This window comes from Rhinatrema bivittatum, chromosome 7 (assembly GCF_901001135.1).
Source record: "Rhinatrema bivittatum chromosome 7, aRhiBiv1.1, whole genome shotgun sequence".
NCBI lineage: Eukaryota > Metazoa > Chordata > Amphibia > Gymnophiona > Rhinatrematidae > Rhinatrema > Rhinatrema bivittatum.
Window position 1 is genome coordinate 110,716,625 of NC_042621.1, and position 17,711 is coordinate 110,734,335.

Below are 17,711 nucleotides of genomic sequence, written 5' to 3' on the forward strand. Positions count from 1 at the left end.
CGGGGCATGACCTCAGCCTCCAGGCACACCGGCCATTTTCCGCTGTGCCCGGGATCGCGGGCCGGCCGTAACTTCTTCAACAAAGGTAAGGGGGGGTTCTAGGCAGGGCTGGGGGGCAGAAGGAAAGTTCCCTCCGCGCGCATGTTATAAAATCGGGCGTAGATTTGTTCGCGCCGGGTTGAGCGAACAAATCTGCGCCCATGCGCAGGTTTTAAAATCTGCCCCTTAATGTATGACAGTGGCTTGCAAAAGTATTTGACCCCTAAAAAGTCAGCAGATTTGTGTGAATTACAAATGACAATTACACAGATTGTTCCAGACAGTGGGGCAGATTGCGCAAGCCCTGGGACGTGCGTTATGTCCCGGGGCTTTGAAAAAGGAGCGGGAAGGGGGCGTGACCAGAGGGCTGCAAAGGCCCTCTAGGCCGGGGGATCACGCGCGCAGCCTACGCCTGTCCGGAGGCAGGTGCAACTTATGTAACAACAGTAAGAGAGGGGTTTAGATAGGGTTGGGGGGCAGGTTAGGTAGGGGAAGGTGGGGGGGGGCCGGCGGGAGGGAATGGGGAAAGCCATCAGGGCTCCCCTAGGGCTCGGCGCGCGCAAGGTGCACAAGTGTGCACCCATTTGCGCGCGCCGACCCCGGATTTTATAACATGCGCGCGGCTGCGCGCACATTTTATAAAATCGGGCTTAGATTTGTGCGTGCCAGGTTGCACGCACAAATCTACGACCGTGCACAGGTTATAAAATCTGGCCCAGTATGTTTATTGCAAATCAGTATCTCTTAAAGTAAATTTTCAAAGTCACAGTTCATTATTTCTATGCATTTTTTGTAAAATAAAATTAAAAACTGAGAAATGCTGCTTGCATAAATATTCAACCCCCTTCAGACTAGTACTTGATACATAAGAATATAAAACTTGCCATTCTGGGTTCATCAAGCCCAGTATCCTGTTTCCAACAGTGGCCAATCCAAGTCACAAGTACCTGGATCCCAAGGGGGTAGATAGATTCCATGCTGCTTACCCCGATGATAAGCAGTGGATTTCTGCAAATCCACCTAAATAATGGTTTATGGACTTTTTCTCCAGGAACTTGTCCAAACCATTTTTAAATGCAGCTACACTAATAGCTTTCCCCACATCCTTTAGCACAGAATTCCAGAGCTTAATAATGTGTTGCATAAAAAAATATTTTCTCTTATTAGTTTTAAATGTATTACCTTGTAACTTCATTGTGTGTCCCCTACTCTTTGCATTTTTGGAAAGAGTAAACAACTGATTAACATTTACTCATTCCATTCCACTCAACATTTTATAGACCTTTATCATATCTCCCTTCAGCTGTCTCTTCTCCAGGCTGAAGAGTCCTTACCTCTTTAGCCTTTCTTCATAGGGGAACTGTTACATCCCCTTTATCATTTTGGTCGCCCTTCTCTGTACCTTTTCTAATTCTGTTATATCCTTTTTGAGATGTTGTAACTAGAACTACAACATTACTCAAGATGATATCACACCATGAAGCGATACAGAGGCATTCTGATATTCTCTGTTTTATTCTCCATTCCTTTCCGAAAAATCCCTTGCATTCTATTTGCTTTCTTGGCTCTTTAGGAAGATTTCAACGTATTATCAAACAAATAAACTCAATGTTGCGGCCTTGCAGAACTCCAAGGAAGCCAATTTTAGGTGGGCTAGCTAGTTAACTACCTATCTGACCAAATAGTTGGCTGGCTAAGTGGTGGACCGGATATGAACGTTCCAGGGAGGAGCTACTTATCCAGCTAACATAGCCATGGATTTGGTTCTGGAGAGTGTTGGAATAGTTTCCCTGAGTGATTCTTTGATGGTTCGAGTTGTTTGGAGATATAGTCTTCTTTTTTTCCAGCCGGATGACTATCTTGTATTTTTTTTGGATATGTGTTCTTTGCAAATGCATATGTTATCTGTTTTTTTGTTTATGCCATTTCTGTTCAAGTAGACAGGATTGTTGCATGAGAAGTCATAGACCATCAATAAACTAAGGATCTGTGATTGGCCCTCTTATACTTTATAACCCGATTGGAGGGGGGGTTAGTCATCTGCTTCAGAAAACAATATGGCGGTATCGGTTTGGCTTCTGGTAAGTTTCACCTTTTCCATTCTCATGATTGTATATGGATATAGTAAGTTTTTCAAATTTATATGACTGATTTTTTTCCAGTATGTATGATTGACTTCCTGTAGATATGAACCGCTAACTTCCCATAGGTATGAATCATTTGGGAAGATACAAGGAAGGATGTTTTTCATTGAATTATATAAGTATAAATGATTGGGATATGAGGTATGTGTTTCTGTGATTTTGTGAACATTTTTTTCTTTTTGTATTTTTTTTGTTTTTGTTGACTTTTGAAACATTGATTGCAAACACAGATTCAAAGGATACATGTATATGATTGCTATCTGATGAAGTGGATAAGAGTTTGAGAGAAAAGATGTGGATAAGCACTTGTGAAAAAAGAAGTATAAAAGGGCATCAACTTTTGAGAGTACAGGAACTTCGATTTAATTGTGAATTGCAATTGAGTGGATTCCCCTGAAGAAGCTCTGCGTAGCGAAATATGTTGGGAGAGAGTTGGGAGATTTTGCTAAATTTAGGTTCTTAGTGATGTGAATGATTATATGTGTGTGATGATTTTATTGTTATTTGGACAATTGAGAATTGTGAATTGTTCCTGGCTTTTTTACGTGTATTGTATCAATTAATAAAATATGATTTACATATTAATTTTCTTTGTATAAATAATAGTAAAGGTTATAATTTTTGGGTTCTTTGAAGAAGACATCAGATAGAAGTGGATGATATAAAGCCTGGTCCTTGGCCTCAGCAATGGGACTCAGCTTTGGCTGGGCTCCGGCATCAGGCCTGGATCTAGGCCTCCGGCCTGGGCTAGGTCTACGTCTTGGCCTCAGCTGAGCTTCAGTGTCAGACCTGGACCTAGACCTCAGGCCTGGGCCCAGGGCTTGTCCTAGGCAGGTCCCTAGCATCAGGCCTGGGCTTAAACCATGGGCCTGGACTTAGGCTCTGTCCTCAACAAAGGGACCTGGTCTGAACCTGGGGCTAGACCTAGGCCCAAGCCTTGGCCATGTTCTGGAATTGGATATGGGTCTGGGCTTCGAGCTGGGCTTCAGTGATGGGACGGCCTTAGCTAGGCCCTGGTGTGTGACATCAGGCCTAGGCTTCAGCGACAGGCGCAAGCCTCAGACTGGGAAGTATCAGGCCTAGGCTTCCGTGATGGGACCCAGCTTCAGGTCAAGGTCTGTTGCCGGACTTAGGCCTCAATTCAGGGTCTCTGCTTCAGGACTGGCCCCTGCTCCTGTCAGTTGTTTTTTATATTAAAGTCAATGGGGCCTAAGAATTCCTTCCCCCATTGATTTCTATGGAAAGTGAATGGAATAAATGGTACAAAAAAAATCAAAAAACTTTTTCTCATTTATTATGAACCAAATGAAGTAGGTGGATCTATGAAATGAACAAACAAACCAAAATAAATATTTTGCCTTTGAACATCCCTACAGCCTGATTCCACACTGTTGAAGGAGGAGCCCATCTTTTCAGAATAGGCTCCTTCTTCTCCAAAATATTGCCCAGTTCCCAACAAATCCAAAGCCCTCTTCCCTGCACCATTGCTGCATCCATGCCTGGAGACTCTGGAGCACTGCCTGCTTCTGAGGTCCTGCATATAGAATGGGAAACATAACCAAGAATGCTCTCCTGGAGGTTCTGGATTTCAGCTTTCTACCTAAAAGCCTAAATTTGGCTTTCAGAGCCTCCCTCCCACATTTTTACTTATTATATCAGGCCCTAGATTACTTGAAATTTAGGACAGCTCTGAAGGCCTATCTTTTTCTACAAGTCTATCCTCACTTTGACTTCACTTAACCTTTACATTATTGCATGCTTTTTCATTATTTTTATTTTTTATTTTAGTATTCCACTATTTTATGTCTTGTTTTAGCTTTAATCCTTATTTACTTATTTAATAGCACTTGTTAATCGCTTTAATGATTAAAATCACAAAAAGTGATTTTGTTTTTGTTATTTACTTATTTTATTGCTTTACAAGATTGCTTTTATTCTTTACTGTTTATGTTACTTTACATGATAATTTAATTTGATACTGATATTAATTGGTTTTTATAGCTAGTTTTACTTTGTTAGGTATTTCCTACATTTTGATTTGTATATCACTGTTTTACAAATGTAGTAAGATGTGATTCATCAAGAAATAATCAACTTAAAAGTCAAAGAAACAGGAAATGAGATGGATGAGGGGCAGGGTGGGTAGGACTTCTGTATGTGCCTTTTTGTCACTGAGTTCCACAACTACTGCCTGCCCAAATTGCGGTGATTCAGGGGGTATATATGTGTTTACATTCCTGTTTATATTTACAGAAACTGCAGGCAAAGTTTTATCATGAAAAACCATAAAAGTCTGAGAAATCTGCTGCATTGTTCTTAGCTTCTCTCACTGTGATAATGTTGCAGAGAGATTTACATTCTCTTTCCACTTTCTGAAATGACTCTACAAAGCTTACATTCCTCCTCCTTCACTACTTCGTCCTCTCTTGCCTCCTTCACAAGGGCGGCTCAAGGCAATCTGATGCCTGAGGTGAGGGATGAGATGGCACCCTTCTTCCCCACAGGTCTAATCACTAAGGGAGCCAAGGGGACGGGTCCCTCATGGAGGTTTTTTGCTGATTGGGAGTCCCTAGACGTCTGGCCCATTTGGTGATTTAAAATGCTGGGGAAACAGGGAGAGAGGAGTCAGTGTACCCTGAGGTGTGGCAAACAGTGTGTCAATAATAATATTTCTAGGAAACTGACAACATTATCACACAGCCAGGATCCCTACCTCCTGCCTCTCACTCTTCCCCAGCATGGGGCACCTGTTGCCATCCCAAACGTTTACCATATTGCCTAATAAGAAAACTACCCCTGTTCTTTTAGGACTGATTCCCTACTGCCCCCTCTGACTCTGCAGTGCACCCTGCTTCTTGAGTCAGAATAACAAGGTGCACGCCATCTTCTCTGCTGCTTGACAATGACTCACTGAGAAGATTCAGTCTCACAGTACAGACATGGTCACAGAAACACATAAACAATCCAAAAACAACAGAACAAGAGATGGAAGAAAATAAAACAGAAAAATATAATTTAAAGAGATACCATATCTCACATCTCACCATCAATCAGCTCTACAGATACTCCCAAACTCTTTCCAAAACCTGCCTCCTCTCTCTCCAAGGAAATGTCCATATCTAGCTGCCCATGTGAATTTTATTTTTTCAATGGAAACTATCAGGGACTACTTACTTTTTATTTTGTACTCAAACAGGGACTATGTACTTGTTTTTTGGTTTGTTTTTTTTGTGGTTAGACAGCAAACTAGCAGCAGAGAATATACTCACACTGTCCTGTAGTACCAATTCATGAAGACGAACAGCAATGCTGCCAGGAAAAGGAGAATGGCCAGAATAATAATCGCCATCTAGAAAGAAGAGCAAAAAGGTTAAGCCTTTAAAACATTTTTTCCAGCATTAGGTCTTCACCCGGTAATATGCAAAATGGAAGAAAAATGAACTTGACACCAAGATCCACCCTGTGCTGTAAAAACCAGGGCGAAGACAGAAGAGAAGATGTTTCAGCCCAGGAATTATTTCACAAAGCTAAAGGAGAACTTTATGAATGGTTAAAAGTCAAACTTTTGCCTTCTTACTTCTCTCCATTCCTATTTGGAGGACAATTTTCAAAGCTATTTGCATTGAGTAAATCATTATTTACCCTGGTGGAATGATCTGACCAAAAATGGTCCATCTCTGCTTGGCTAAAGGTAAGCACCGGATTTCGCAGCGTGCGTCACCTTCAGCTGGGTTAAAGAGAGGCGCTCCCGGGGCCATGTTTGGGGGCGGGGGGGGGGGGGGGGGGAGGAAAACAGTTTGCATACTTCCATTTTCAAATGTGCACCTGCTATTTTCCCCCTCCCACCTCCACTGCCCACACAACAAGGAGATGATTTTAGCATGCACTCTTTGCTGCTGCTGATTTTCAAGGAACAACAACCTGGGTAGCTTTCCTTGGAAAAATAGCAGCAGCATTTGCAGGGCTAAAAGCACCAAGGTACGTTGCAAATGATGCAAAATTGCACCCCCTCTCCCACACCCGAGTTTCTGTGCATAAATGGCTTGTTATAAAATTAGCAGGGGTTGTGCACATATAAGTATGCAGGCAACTTGATTTTGTGTGTAGTTTATGTGCACAAAAAAACTGGCTTTTGTTGAGGGGGTGGAGCTGGGGTGGAATATGGATTTACACACATACTTTTGATAACTTTCAAGGCAAACTTATGCGCATAAGTTCATTTTGAAAATTGGCGTAAAATATATTTTTAAAATGCATAACTTGCACGGGTTGTTATAAAATTATACTTCCCTGTGTTGTTCAGAACTTGAAATGAATGGTTCTTTATTGGCACTGGGATGGCATGGGCCACGCCATCCCAGTGCCAGTAGTGGGCCAGTGCCAATAGTGAGTCCTGGCTCAACCAAATTTTCCTTCTGCTGGGGGAATCTTCAATCTCAGCCAGTCCCTGGAACGGCTGATGCCGGCACGGCACATCTCTTGAAAAGAGTGAACTGCACAGCTGCCTCTGAGACTGCGAGATCTGCTCGAGCGTAGAGGAACCCGTGCAGCTCAAACTCCAAAAGACGTGTGCAGTGCTAGCATCAGCTGTTCCTGGGTCTGCCTGAGAAAGACTGAAGAGCGCGGAGAAGGCTAGCAAGGTTTAAGGGGGACTGACTTTTTGGGTGGGGATGGTGTGGAGGGGAGGGGAGGGAGGCAGACAGGCCTGCTGGGTGAGGGGGTTGGAGGCGGGAGATGGGCTTGCTGGAATTGTGTATATTTGGGGGCAGAGAGGTTTGGAGGCAGGGTTTGCTGGGGGGGTTGCAGGCAAGAAGGAGGTTTGCTAGAGAAGGGCAGTTGTTTTTTATCTGCCTCCTGCCACCCAGTGCAGGAGGGGAGAAGAATGGGGAGATAGTATTGTGATTAGAAGGAGGAGATAGGGATTTGGGTGGAGTTTTGAAAGTGGAGCTAGGGCCAGGGGATAATTTGTGGAAGTGGGACTAGGGGATGGGATTTGAGTGAGGGGATCTGAGAGGATGGGTGGGTGGAGTTACGGGAAAAGGGTCCTGATGAGATGGGGGTTTATGTGGGAATGGAGGAGTTGTGAGAAACAAGGGCTGGAGAGCTGTGAAAATTAGATGATCCCAGAATCTCCTTCTTCTCCCCCTGGATTCCTCACCCCCACTACCAAGATCCAAGAACCTTCCTCCCCTCTCTTTATCCTCGATCATCCCACATTTTCCTTCTCAATGTCCGATCATCTCCCAATGCTTCTCTTCTCCTCATCCCTGATCCTCTCTTACTCTCTTCTCCCAACCTCTGAGATGTCTTTTTTCTCTCCTCTCATCCACACCCTAGATCCCCACCCATAAAACTCCCAAATGAAAAAATAAATTACACAGACTCAAGACACGTTTGAAAACTTACTTTGTTTTCATTATGTAAATATACATTTACATCAATGGTAAAATGATTTAACGTATGCAAATATACCATAGAATTGCCAGAGAATGTCCTAACTTTTCTGCAGAATCTACTCCTGAACTGCCAGAGGAAACTGGAGGCTATGACAATTACTGTGTTTTCTTTTATTTCCACCTCGTTCAAATGACTGAGTCATCAGAGTCAGGCTAAGCAGTCCTGATTCAGTACTAATGCATGTAAGAATTTGTAGGGGAACCCAAAACCAAGTGAAGACTATTAACTCAGTTTGACTTGAATGACTTGAAGCTAATTAACAAGCTTGACCTCTGCTGATACCAATGTAAACTATACAACCTTATCAGGCTGGTAGTGCCTATCTTTCTGTGCTGTTCTTTGGTCACTTGGAAAGGACTGAAAGTGAAATGACTTAATGATTATACTTGCATGTTTTTCTGAACATCTTGCACCACTTTATAAGAATTAGGGGCTGAAATATTAATTTATTTCTAATTCTTCCGACCTTACACCCACCCATCCCAATGACTGTTTTTCTAATATAGGGGGGTCATTTTTTATGCCATGATGGGGGTCATTTTTTATGCCATGATATTTTAGTGTAGGAGGGTCAAACTATTGCAGGGGTGTTCTTTCAATGTTTGGCCCCTCCTGGGAAAATATCACAGCAGTTTCCACGCAATATGTTTTCTCACAGAAAAACTCTTGTGAGAAAAAATATTGTGGGACAAAAACGTGATTATAGCCCACTTTGTACGGGGCCGCCATCTTCTATAAAAACATCCACCTCCAAAGCGAAAAAAATCTCCCCAGACGTCTGGTTAGACACTTGCCACCTCCTTGCTGTCTGAGGTGGCACAGCCTCAAAAAAGTAAAAAAAAAACCCAAAAACATTTATAGTTGCATAATGATGTCCCTCTTCAGAAACACCTCCACTTTGCATAAAGGTCACCCCCAAACAAATACCCTCCCCAGGATCTCCCTCCCCTGCCCCCTCCTTACACACTCCATATTCTCTGGTAGTCTAGTGGTCAGTCCTTACACAGAAGAGACACCCTGATGATCTAATGGCCTGCCCTCCAAGCCCATCCACCCCAGACCCTTCCTTACCTAAGAATAGTTACCCTGGTGATCCAGTGGTGGCCTGGAGCACCCCCTAGCTCCAGGCCACTTGATACCTGCATGCAAAGCAGCTCACTATATATATATAATATATATATATAATAGGAGTGGGTTTTATGCTGAAATATTGTGCAATATCACCGCGATATGGGTATATCGTGCAATCAACAGAATTTTATGCATGATAAACACTGTTTTTCACATGACACATTATACCCATATCGCAGCTTAGTAAATAAACCCCATAGACTCTTAAAAAGCCTCATTCCTTGCTGCTTTTCTCAATTAAAGCTGTCCTTCCTCAATTAGTCCCACCTATAACCCGCCTGGGTTTAATTCTTCTCAGTAATTCCCTTTCTGTTTTAATTCAAAGCTTCTTGTTTGTGTTCTCTCTGTGTGTCTTGCTTGTCTCTTTCAACTAAATTGTAAGCTCCAAGGAGCAGAGACTATCTTATGTATTTTCTTATGTATTTCTGTACATCGCTGCATATGTCTAGTAGCACTACACAAATGACAACAACAATAGTAATAATTATAGCCTTCTTTCACTAGGTTTAATTCCTTTCCTCCCTATGTAGAACTTCCTGAAAGAATCATCTCTGCTGCTGGATTGTAACACCTTTATATTGCATACACATTATAGGGACAACATAATATAAATAGGTAAAATAATATTTTGTTTTACATAGCGTCTTCATATAAAAATGCTTTATATTCATTGTACAACATACAAAAGCTTACAATAAACATCAGCGATAGGATGCTAGAATGAGATTATGTATAGTGACATTAAATAAGAGTTCATATTAGCCTGTAAAAAGATTTGGTAAGGATAAGGGAGGAGAATCTACTTCTACATGAAGAGTAATTGAAACCTTGCACCTGAAGTAGATTGCGCACAACAGTAGATTCAGCATAACTACAAAACACAAATCACTGAGTACATGATACAAATATGAACCAAAAGACTACATTCTTTACATCTATCTGGCCTAGATAGGCAAACTACTCAAGGATTCTAAAATATTCTACCACACTTACTCAGACGATATCCGGCTACTATGCCCCTTATGCTCAGACCCCGACCAAGCAATCTCCAGCCTTAATAACTGCCTGGATAACGTCTCAATTTGGCTAGACTACAACAAAGTGAAACTAAACCCCTCCAAAAACAGAGGTTCTCTGGATTGGGAAAAAGGATCATAGCCACATTCACTCAAGGGTAACCTAAAAAGGAAAAGCCTTCCCTTTTTCCTACTATGTTCAGAGCCTTAGCTTTGCCCTGGACTCTCTACTGAAGCCCAGATATTGTAAGTCCACTTTCTTCCAACTAAGTCAATTGTGCCACTTTTGCCTTTCAATAGTGATCCAGGCCTGCGTAATCTCCTACCTAATTACTGCAATACCCTCTGCATTGAACTGCCCAAAAAATTTGACCATCACCTGCAGTTCATACAAAATGCAGCTGCATGGACCATACTAAATGTCAGAAAATGTGACCATATCACCTCATTTCACAGAAACCTATACTGGATCCATACACATTGCCGGGCCATATTCAAAACCCTGGTTTTGGCATTCAATGCCTTACACTACTCTATCTGAAAAACAGACTCATCCCTTCTACTCTCACATGACCTCTGCACTCACTACCACAAGCCCTCCTAATAGTGTCAATGAGACTCTAATGCATCAGGAAAAGAACCTTAACAGGTGCCATCCCTACCTTCTGGAATTCGTTATAATGGAGATCAGGCTCGCGCCAGAGATTCTCACATGTAGGAAATGATGAAATCCTGGTTGTTTGTAGCAGCTTATGGTTTGCAACCTGATTTATGAACTCCCGACCAGACAGCTGATACTCCAGAGGATCCACTTAAAATCCTCCCTATGGAGCAAAGCCTTTTCTACTCTTCTGAAAATGTTAGCCCCTCTGGAAGGCATTTCTGTTATGCTATATATGTTATATAACTCTCTATTGTTTATAATCAGTATTTCCTCCTAACAGTATTGCCTGCTGCTATACCTTATTCTTAATTGGATTGTACTATCTGTTTACTGTTGACTATAGGTTGTAACTCTGATGGATTGATATCTCACTAATTAAGTATGATTTAACATGTTTTGAACTCTTATGGTGGAAAAACATGACAAAAATAAATGATGATGATGATGATGATGATGATGAAGAAGAAGAAATGTAGCCCTTCTTTCGGGCTGCAGTGAAGACTTCCTTAACTACTGTGCCCATCAGCTTGTAGGATTTTCGAGCTTTAATTTCTAAAGGCTTGAAAGCCGGCAAAACAGCTACTATAAGATGCCTTTCCTCACTGAGTACAAATAGCCTTAGAGGACCTTATCTGTAAGGCAGAGAGGACCTTAAAGGTCCTTACATGTGTGTGAGAGTGTGTGTGTTTGTGTGTGTGAAAGAGAGAGAAAGAGAGTGAAAGTGTATGTGCGTGTGTGTGGTGGGCAACAATCCTAAGGGGCTCATGCTGTGTTGGCATGTCTTATGATTCCTACCTGCAATGTGGACAGATCCTCAGGGGCTCGGGCTGTGGTAGCAGGCTGAACATCTAGGACATTGTAATTCCTAAAGAGATTCCGCAACTGCTCCTTATTCTCATCAATCATCTGAATCACTCTGCAAATGAGAAGAGACAGCACTATTTACTAGGTTACACTGTTAAGCTATTATATATTATGCATTTGGTGACGAGAGGGTGTCTTAGCCACCAGAAAATTATGGGGCCTGATATACTAAAGGATTTCTTCCATTTTGTGCCTATAGGGACAATTCTTAGTGCACAGGTTCCTAAGTATCTGAAAAGCTTTAGCAGGCAGATAGAATTGGACACAACAAATCTTTTAAACACATATCACTGACTTTCTATCATACCCTTCCATATTTGAACATGTCAGTAGTGCGGGCTATAAAGATAGGCTATCCCATTTACTTTAGGAGTGGGCACTGAAAATGTTCTCATTTTGTTTTTTTTCCTACATTTGTTGTTTCAGTTATTTCAAACAAAGTAAACAAAAAAATTAATGAAAAAAAGAAATGAAAAACATAAAATGAAAAGAACATTGGTGTATCTGGGCCTCCTCTTTATCCTCTCTATCATCTTATCCCCATCTATGGGGATCTCCAGTTGCTTCTACCTTATTGTACTATATTTTAAAGTGATGCCTTCTATTGAAAATTCTACCTTCTGGTACATTATTGAAGCCTGCTAGGATCTGAATGTTTGTATCATATCTCCCCTATTCCCAGAGCTGGCTCTAGGCTAACTGGTATGCCCCCATGACAAATAAAAGTATTTACTTATTTACATTACATATAAAATAGATTCAATATATTCTCTTTCTACCCCCAACTGTGGAAGAGGGGAGTAAGAAGAAGAGAAGGTAGAAGGGTTTTATGTGTATATGTGAGAGAGGATAAAGTTTGTATGCTCCCTGCTCCTCTCCACCTGCCAATCTTAGGGTGACTGAAAATCAAAAGTTCTTAGGTGTTACTTCTGGCGGTAAAAGGTATTTCTGTGGCTGTTACTGAGGAGACACCAGAATTTGAATTTTCTTTTGTATGGTAAGTTGGTGTGGGTTGTCTGTCAGGAAGTGTATCCCTTTTGGGTGCCTTAACAGGGGCAGCGGCAGTGGCAGGGGAGGATGGGGGCAGGCATCTGATCCTATCCCTCGCCTCAGTCAGCAGGTTGCCATGAGCTGTTCCTAATTGCCGGCATCAGTTACTGATAAAGTAAAGCACTGCTCCTGCTCTGGGCTGGAAACCCTCTGAATTACCTCCCACAGCCTGACATCATCATCAAAGGCCAGCTCAACGTCGCATGTGTCAAAGGAGACATTTTGAGCCGGTCCTTTATTGATGATGTCAGACTGTGGAGGCAGCTCAGAGAGTTGGTCACCTGGCAGCAGCAAATTTTCTGATGCACCACCAACTTCAGCAGTCACCCTATGCCCCTGGGTGTATACTGCTTCAGGGTTGAAGCAATCCACAGAGAGAACACATTATTATTATGTAGGAATTGTTGTTTATTGATGTATTTACCATTCTATTGTGAACTGCTTCGGGTCAAAATTTTGTTTCAAACAGGTGGTATACAAATATAACATAGCATAACATATCATAACATAACAAATAGCCCTGTCATGAGGTCATCTAGCCTGCCATAGTAGATTGTTCTGTGGTTTTAAGCTTCATTGCCACTTGATATCGAGAAGCAATAGTGGGAGAGGTTTTGGGAGTTTTCAAACATGTACAATAAATGTTTCCACCCAGCAGACAGCAAACCACAGATCAGTATTATCTCTATTTCAGTATAATGAGTGTATCAATCAACAGTATTGGTCAACAGTTGCCCCTGTGGTTAATCCAGCTGCAGTGACTGACTGACTGAATGTATGTATAACATCGCAGAGCAGAAGAATAAGTGTAACAGCAGGAATTTAATAAATTTGAGAAATTCCTCTCAGAAGAGAAAATTTTAGAACAAGACTATAAGAATGCATGTCAAACTCTGTTTAGAGGAACAATCTAAAGTGTGCATCAAAAGGACAAGCCTCAAAGACCCATTAAAATAAACTGGATTGGATGAAATATTATACATCACCCTGGGAATTAGTCTTTATTTTAAGCACTTTTCAACACATCTGAAAAGTACTTATGCAGCAGTTCAATTCATCTGTTTGCCCTTACAGAGAAATGATAACTTTCATTAAAATGGATCAATCAGGTTCAAACTTTGTGTGAAGGCCAGCTATGTTTCTGCAATTTACCTTATTAAAATTCATTAGAACTTGGTCTGTGGCTATCACAGAATATACAACACTGCTAAAAGTATTCTACTGATACCTTTCCTTTTTTCTGTGGTATTAAAGGAATAATTGAAAAGCACTACAAAATCCATGCATAAGCAGGATTTTTAACTAAAATTTGTGAGTGGCTCCAAATGCAGGACCATTGCCCACTTGGGAAGGCAATTTTCAAAGCCATTTACATACATAAAACACAGCTTTATGGGGGTAATTTTCAAAGGAGTTACGTGCATAAATGTAACTACTAGTGTAGCAATTTTCAAAAGCCATTTACTCACGTAAAGTGCACTTATGCGAATAAATCCTATGGACGATTCAATGGCATATATTGTAGCAATTTTCAAAAGCCCACTTACTCGCGTAAAGTGCATTTACATGCGTAAAACCCAGTTTTACGCATGTAAATGCTTTTTAAAATCAGACCCTGTGGGCCTGATTTTAAAAAGCATTTTTTTTGCCATATGGTGCATTAAGCAAAACTCCAGGGAGGCAGCTTTTAAAGCACATATAGGACAAATGTTCCCCATCCCTTGTGCACATCCTCCTTACCGCTCCACATCCAGGATGCGGTTGGTGTCTCGGTTCACCACGTGGATCAGCATATCCGTCTGAGCAAAGTTCACACGTCCCTTTTTGTCTACATGGAACTGCAAACAGGAGAGAAGGTTTTAGTGATGATGCTAATCTACTACATTTGCATGCAATGACAAGCAACATAGCAATACAGTACATGAAGGTAGAAAAGACTTAAGAAGCTTGGCCAGTCTTCCCAGTCAGATTTTTAGGGTTGTAACAGCTGCTCTGTGCAGGTTAGCCCATGTCTTTAGTTAGGGTTCTAATTGCGATTTTGTTCAGGTTATCCCCATCCTTTTATTTAGGATTGTAACTGATATTCTGTGCAGGTTATCCTTGTGCCTTCCTTCAATGCAATTACAGAAGAAAGTAGAGACTTAATATTAATGTTATCATCCATCTAGGAACAAACACCTTCTGAAAATCCAAATTCACCACATCTACCGGTTCACCTTTGTCCACATGTTTATTCACCCCTTCAAAAAATTTAGGAGATTTGTGAGGTAAGACTTTCCTTGGGTAAATCCATGTTAGCTATGGTCCCATCAAACCATGACTATCTAACGGGCCGATACAGTAAGGTGCGGTAGAAAGAGGTGCGTTAGTGCCCGGCGCACCCGCGTTTGCCGCACGCACAGTTCGGATCACCTACCGCTCGATACTGTATTTAAATGGCATGCAAATGCAAGCCGCGTCCAACGTGCGTCCATGAAGCGCAATCCACTTTACTGTATAGGCGCTATACAGCGCCTATACAGTATCCTGGGTGTGTTGGTACCTGTCATTTCAAACGTCATTTCAAATGACGTTTGAAATGACAGGTACCAGGAAGTGGATGGCTCTCCTACAGACTCCGCTGCCTTGAGCACCCGGCGCCAGCAAGCCCCAGCAGCCGGCGATCGGAGACAGGGAGCGCAACAAAGCACCTTCCTTCGGACGGACAAGAGAGACGAAATTTCACAGTCCCAAACCAAACCAAACCAACCCAATTCTCTCTTTGCTGGGGCTTGGGTTGGGTTGGTTTGGTTTGGTTTGGGACTGGGGGGCTAAGTGCGAGAAGCATTTTTTTTCTGTGGATTGGGTTGGTTTGGGACTGGATGGCTAAGTGCGAGAATCATTTTTTTTTTTTGTCAATTGGGTCGCTTCGCCGCTTCCCTCCTCCCGGAGCAAGGCTGCTTTTTGCGCCCTGCTCCGGGAGGAGGGGAGAGTGAAGCGGCGAAGCGACTTACTTTTTGCTTTTGTTTTTTTCGCTTTTTTTTTTGCTTCGCCGCTGTCATCTCTTCTCCCCTCCTCCCGGAGCAAGGCTGCTTTTCGCGCCCTGCTTCGGGAGGAGGGGAGGGGGGACTGGCAGTCCCGACTTCCTGGTATCTGTCATTTCAAATGACATTTGAAATGACAGATACCAGCGTGGCGTGAAGCCTTAGGCCCGCGCACCCAGGATACTGTATAGGCGCTCTATCCAGTAAAATGGGTTGCGCGGGCCTAAGGCTTCACGGACGCGGTTTACATTTAAATAAAATTAGTGTTCAGGATCGAGCGGTAGGTGAGCTGCACTGTGCGTGCGGCAACCGCGGGTGCCGCAGGCACTAACGCAGCTCTTCCTACTGCTCGGTACTGGATAGACCTGTTAGAGTTGTAACTGCTGCCCCTTGCAGGTTACCCTCATGCTTTTCTTAAAACCATAATATAATCATTTCAATGTGATTTTGTGTTGAACTACTACTCCATGTAGGCTACCCCAATGTTTTATGTCTGTCTTCCAACTGATAAGGAATCCTCTGTGTTCTTCCCCAGCTTTTCTGAATTCTGCTGCCGTCTTTGTCTCCACCAGTTTACAGATAACTTTGGATTCTCTTATTTCATTTGAACATAGTAACATAGTAATGACGGCAGAAAAAGACCAAAATGGTCCATCCAGTCTGCCCAGCAAGCTTCCCAAGGTAGTAACTGCCACTCCGTGCAGGCTACCCCCATGTTTCTGTTAAGGTAGTAACTGACGCTCTGTGCAGGTTACCCCCAAGCTTTTTTATTTATTCCCATCTTCTAGTCTTTAGGGATCCACAGTGTTTATCCCATGCCCCTTTGAAATCCTTCACAGTTTTAGTCTTCACCACTTCCTCCGGAAGGGCATTCCAGGTACCCACCACCGTCTCAGTGAAGAAATATTTCCTGTCATTGGTTCTAAGTCTTCCTCCCTGGAGTTTCAAATCGTGACCCCTAGTTCTACTAAATTGTTTCCAATGGAAAAGGTTTGTTGACGACCATGGATCATTAAAACCTTTCAAGTATCTGAAGTCAGCCACTCACAAATTCCCATCGCAATTCAACTGATGGCATCACATGCATGCAGCCCCAGATGATAAAAAAAAAGTACATAACAGAAGAAAGTAGGTGCTGCCTTTTATCAGCAAGAGATGTATCTAATAGTGAAACATATACACACTGGGGCAGATTTTCAAAGGCTATGCGTGTAACATATGTGTGTAACCCGAGAAAATCTGCCCCTGCACGCACCGAGCCTATTTTGCATAGGCTCGGCGGCACGCGTAAGCCCCAGGACGCGCGTATGTCCCAGGGCTTTGAAAAAGGGGCGGGAAGGGGGCGGGTCCGGGGGTGTAGCAGGGCGGTCCCGAGGCCTCCTTTGTTGCAGCCGGCTGGCGCGCGCAAGATACGCCTGCCTCGGGCAGGTGTAAGAAATAAAATAAGGTAGGGGAGGGATTTAGGGAGGGCTGGGGGTGGGTTAGATAGGGGGAGGGGAAGGTGGGGGGGACCAAAAAAAAAGTTCCCTCCAAGGCCGCTCTGATTTTGGAGCAGCCTCGGAGGGAACGGGGAAAGCCATCGGGGCTCCCCTAGGGCTCGGCGCGCGCAAGGTACACAAGTGTGCACCCCCTTGCGTGCGCCAACCCCGGATTTTATAACATGCGCGCGGCTGCGCACGCATGTTATAAAATTGGGCGTAGATTTGTGCGCGCCGGGTTGCGCGCACAAATCTACACCCGCACATAAGTTTTAAAATCTGGCCCACTGTGCCTAGTGAGGTATAATGTACCTCTGTATCAATTCATGGTGCGACCGCAACTTGAGCTTGGGGAGGTCCCTAGAAGCAGAGAGAGAGCTACCAATTACAAGTAAAGGTTGTGCCATACCTGAAGTAAGGTGAGCCAGCTATATTGTTTTCTTTGTAACTCCTGAAGGGAAGGCATTTGAACCAATTCCACTGTAAATAAAGTGCACTAAAGCTTCAGCCAGAGTCTACTTGTGGCTTCCTCTGGCTGGCCCTTCACTGCTATCAAGCTTGTTATCAAGCCATTCACAGATCAAGCTGCCACACCCCAGTTAATTAAATTGTTCCTTTCCCTGCCTGTCTGGGGTGAATTACATTTTTAAGGAGATAGCCCTTGGTTACTCTGCTAGATAAAGAGGAATGCTAATGGTAAATGTTTCCTTTGAAACCAACAGAAACTGTTCTCAAGTCATTTTGAGGGGCAATTACAATTGTCTTTGATATTGAAGGGCTGCTTTAGCTAGAAGCCTATGCTAGATTACACCGACACCTAAAGGACATGACTGGAAAGAAAGATA

The 17,711-nt window shown here is 42.9% G+C and overlaps 1 protein-coding gene across 2 annotated transcripts in view; it reads right to left on the reverse strand.

The window, feature by feature from the left end:
• Nucleotides 1-17,711, reverse strand: part of CDH23 (cadherin related 23) — a 1,814,588-nt gene that overhangs the window by 46,369 nt on the left and 1,750,508 nt on the right. For both annotated transcript variants that reach the window (XM_029608940.1, XM_029608939.1), the window contains 3 exons: nucleotides 14,106-14,203; nucleotides 11,247-11,367; nucleotides 5,453-5,532 (listed from right to left, as the gene is read on the reverse strand). In XM_029608940.1, the coding sequence (XP_029464800.1) occupies nucleotides 5,453-5,532; nucleotides 11,247-11,367; nucleotides 14,106-14,203 (299 nt within the window). The remainder of the gene's footprint in view (nucleotides 1-5,452; nucleotides 5,533-11,246; nucleotides 11,368-14,105; nucleotides 14,204-17,711) is intronic.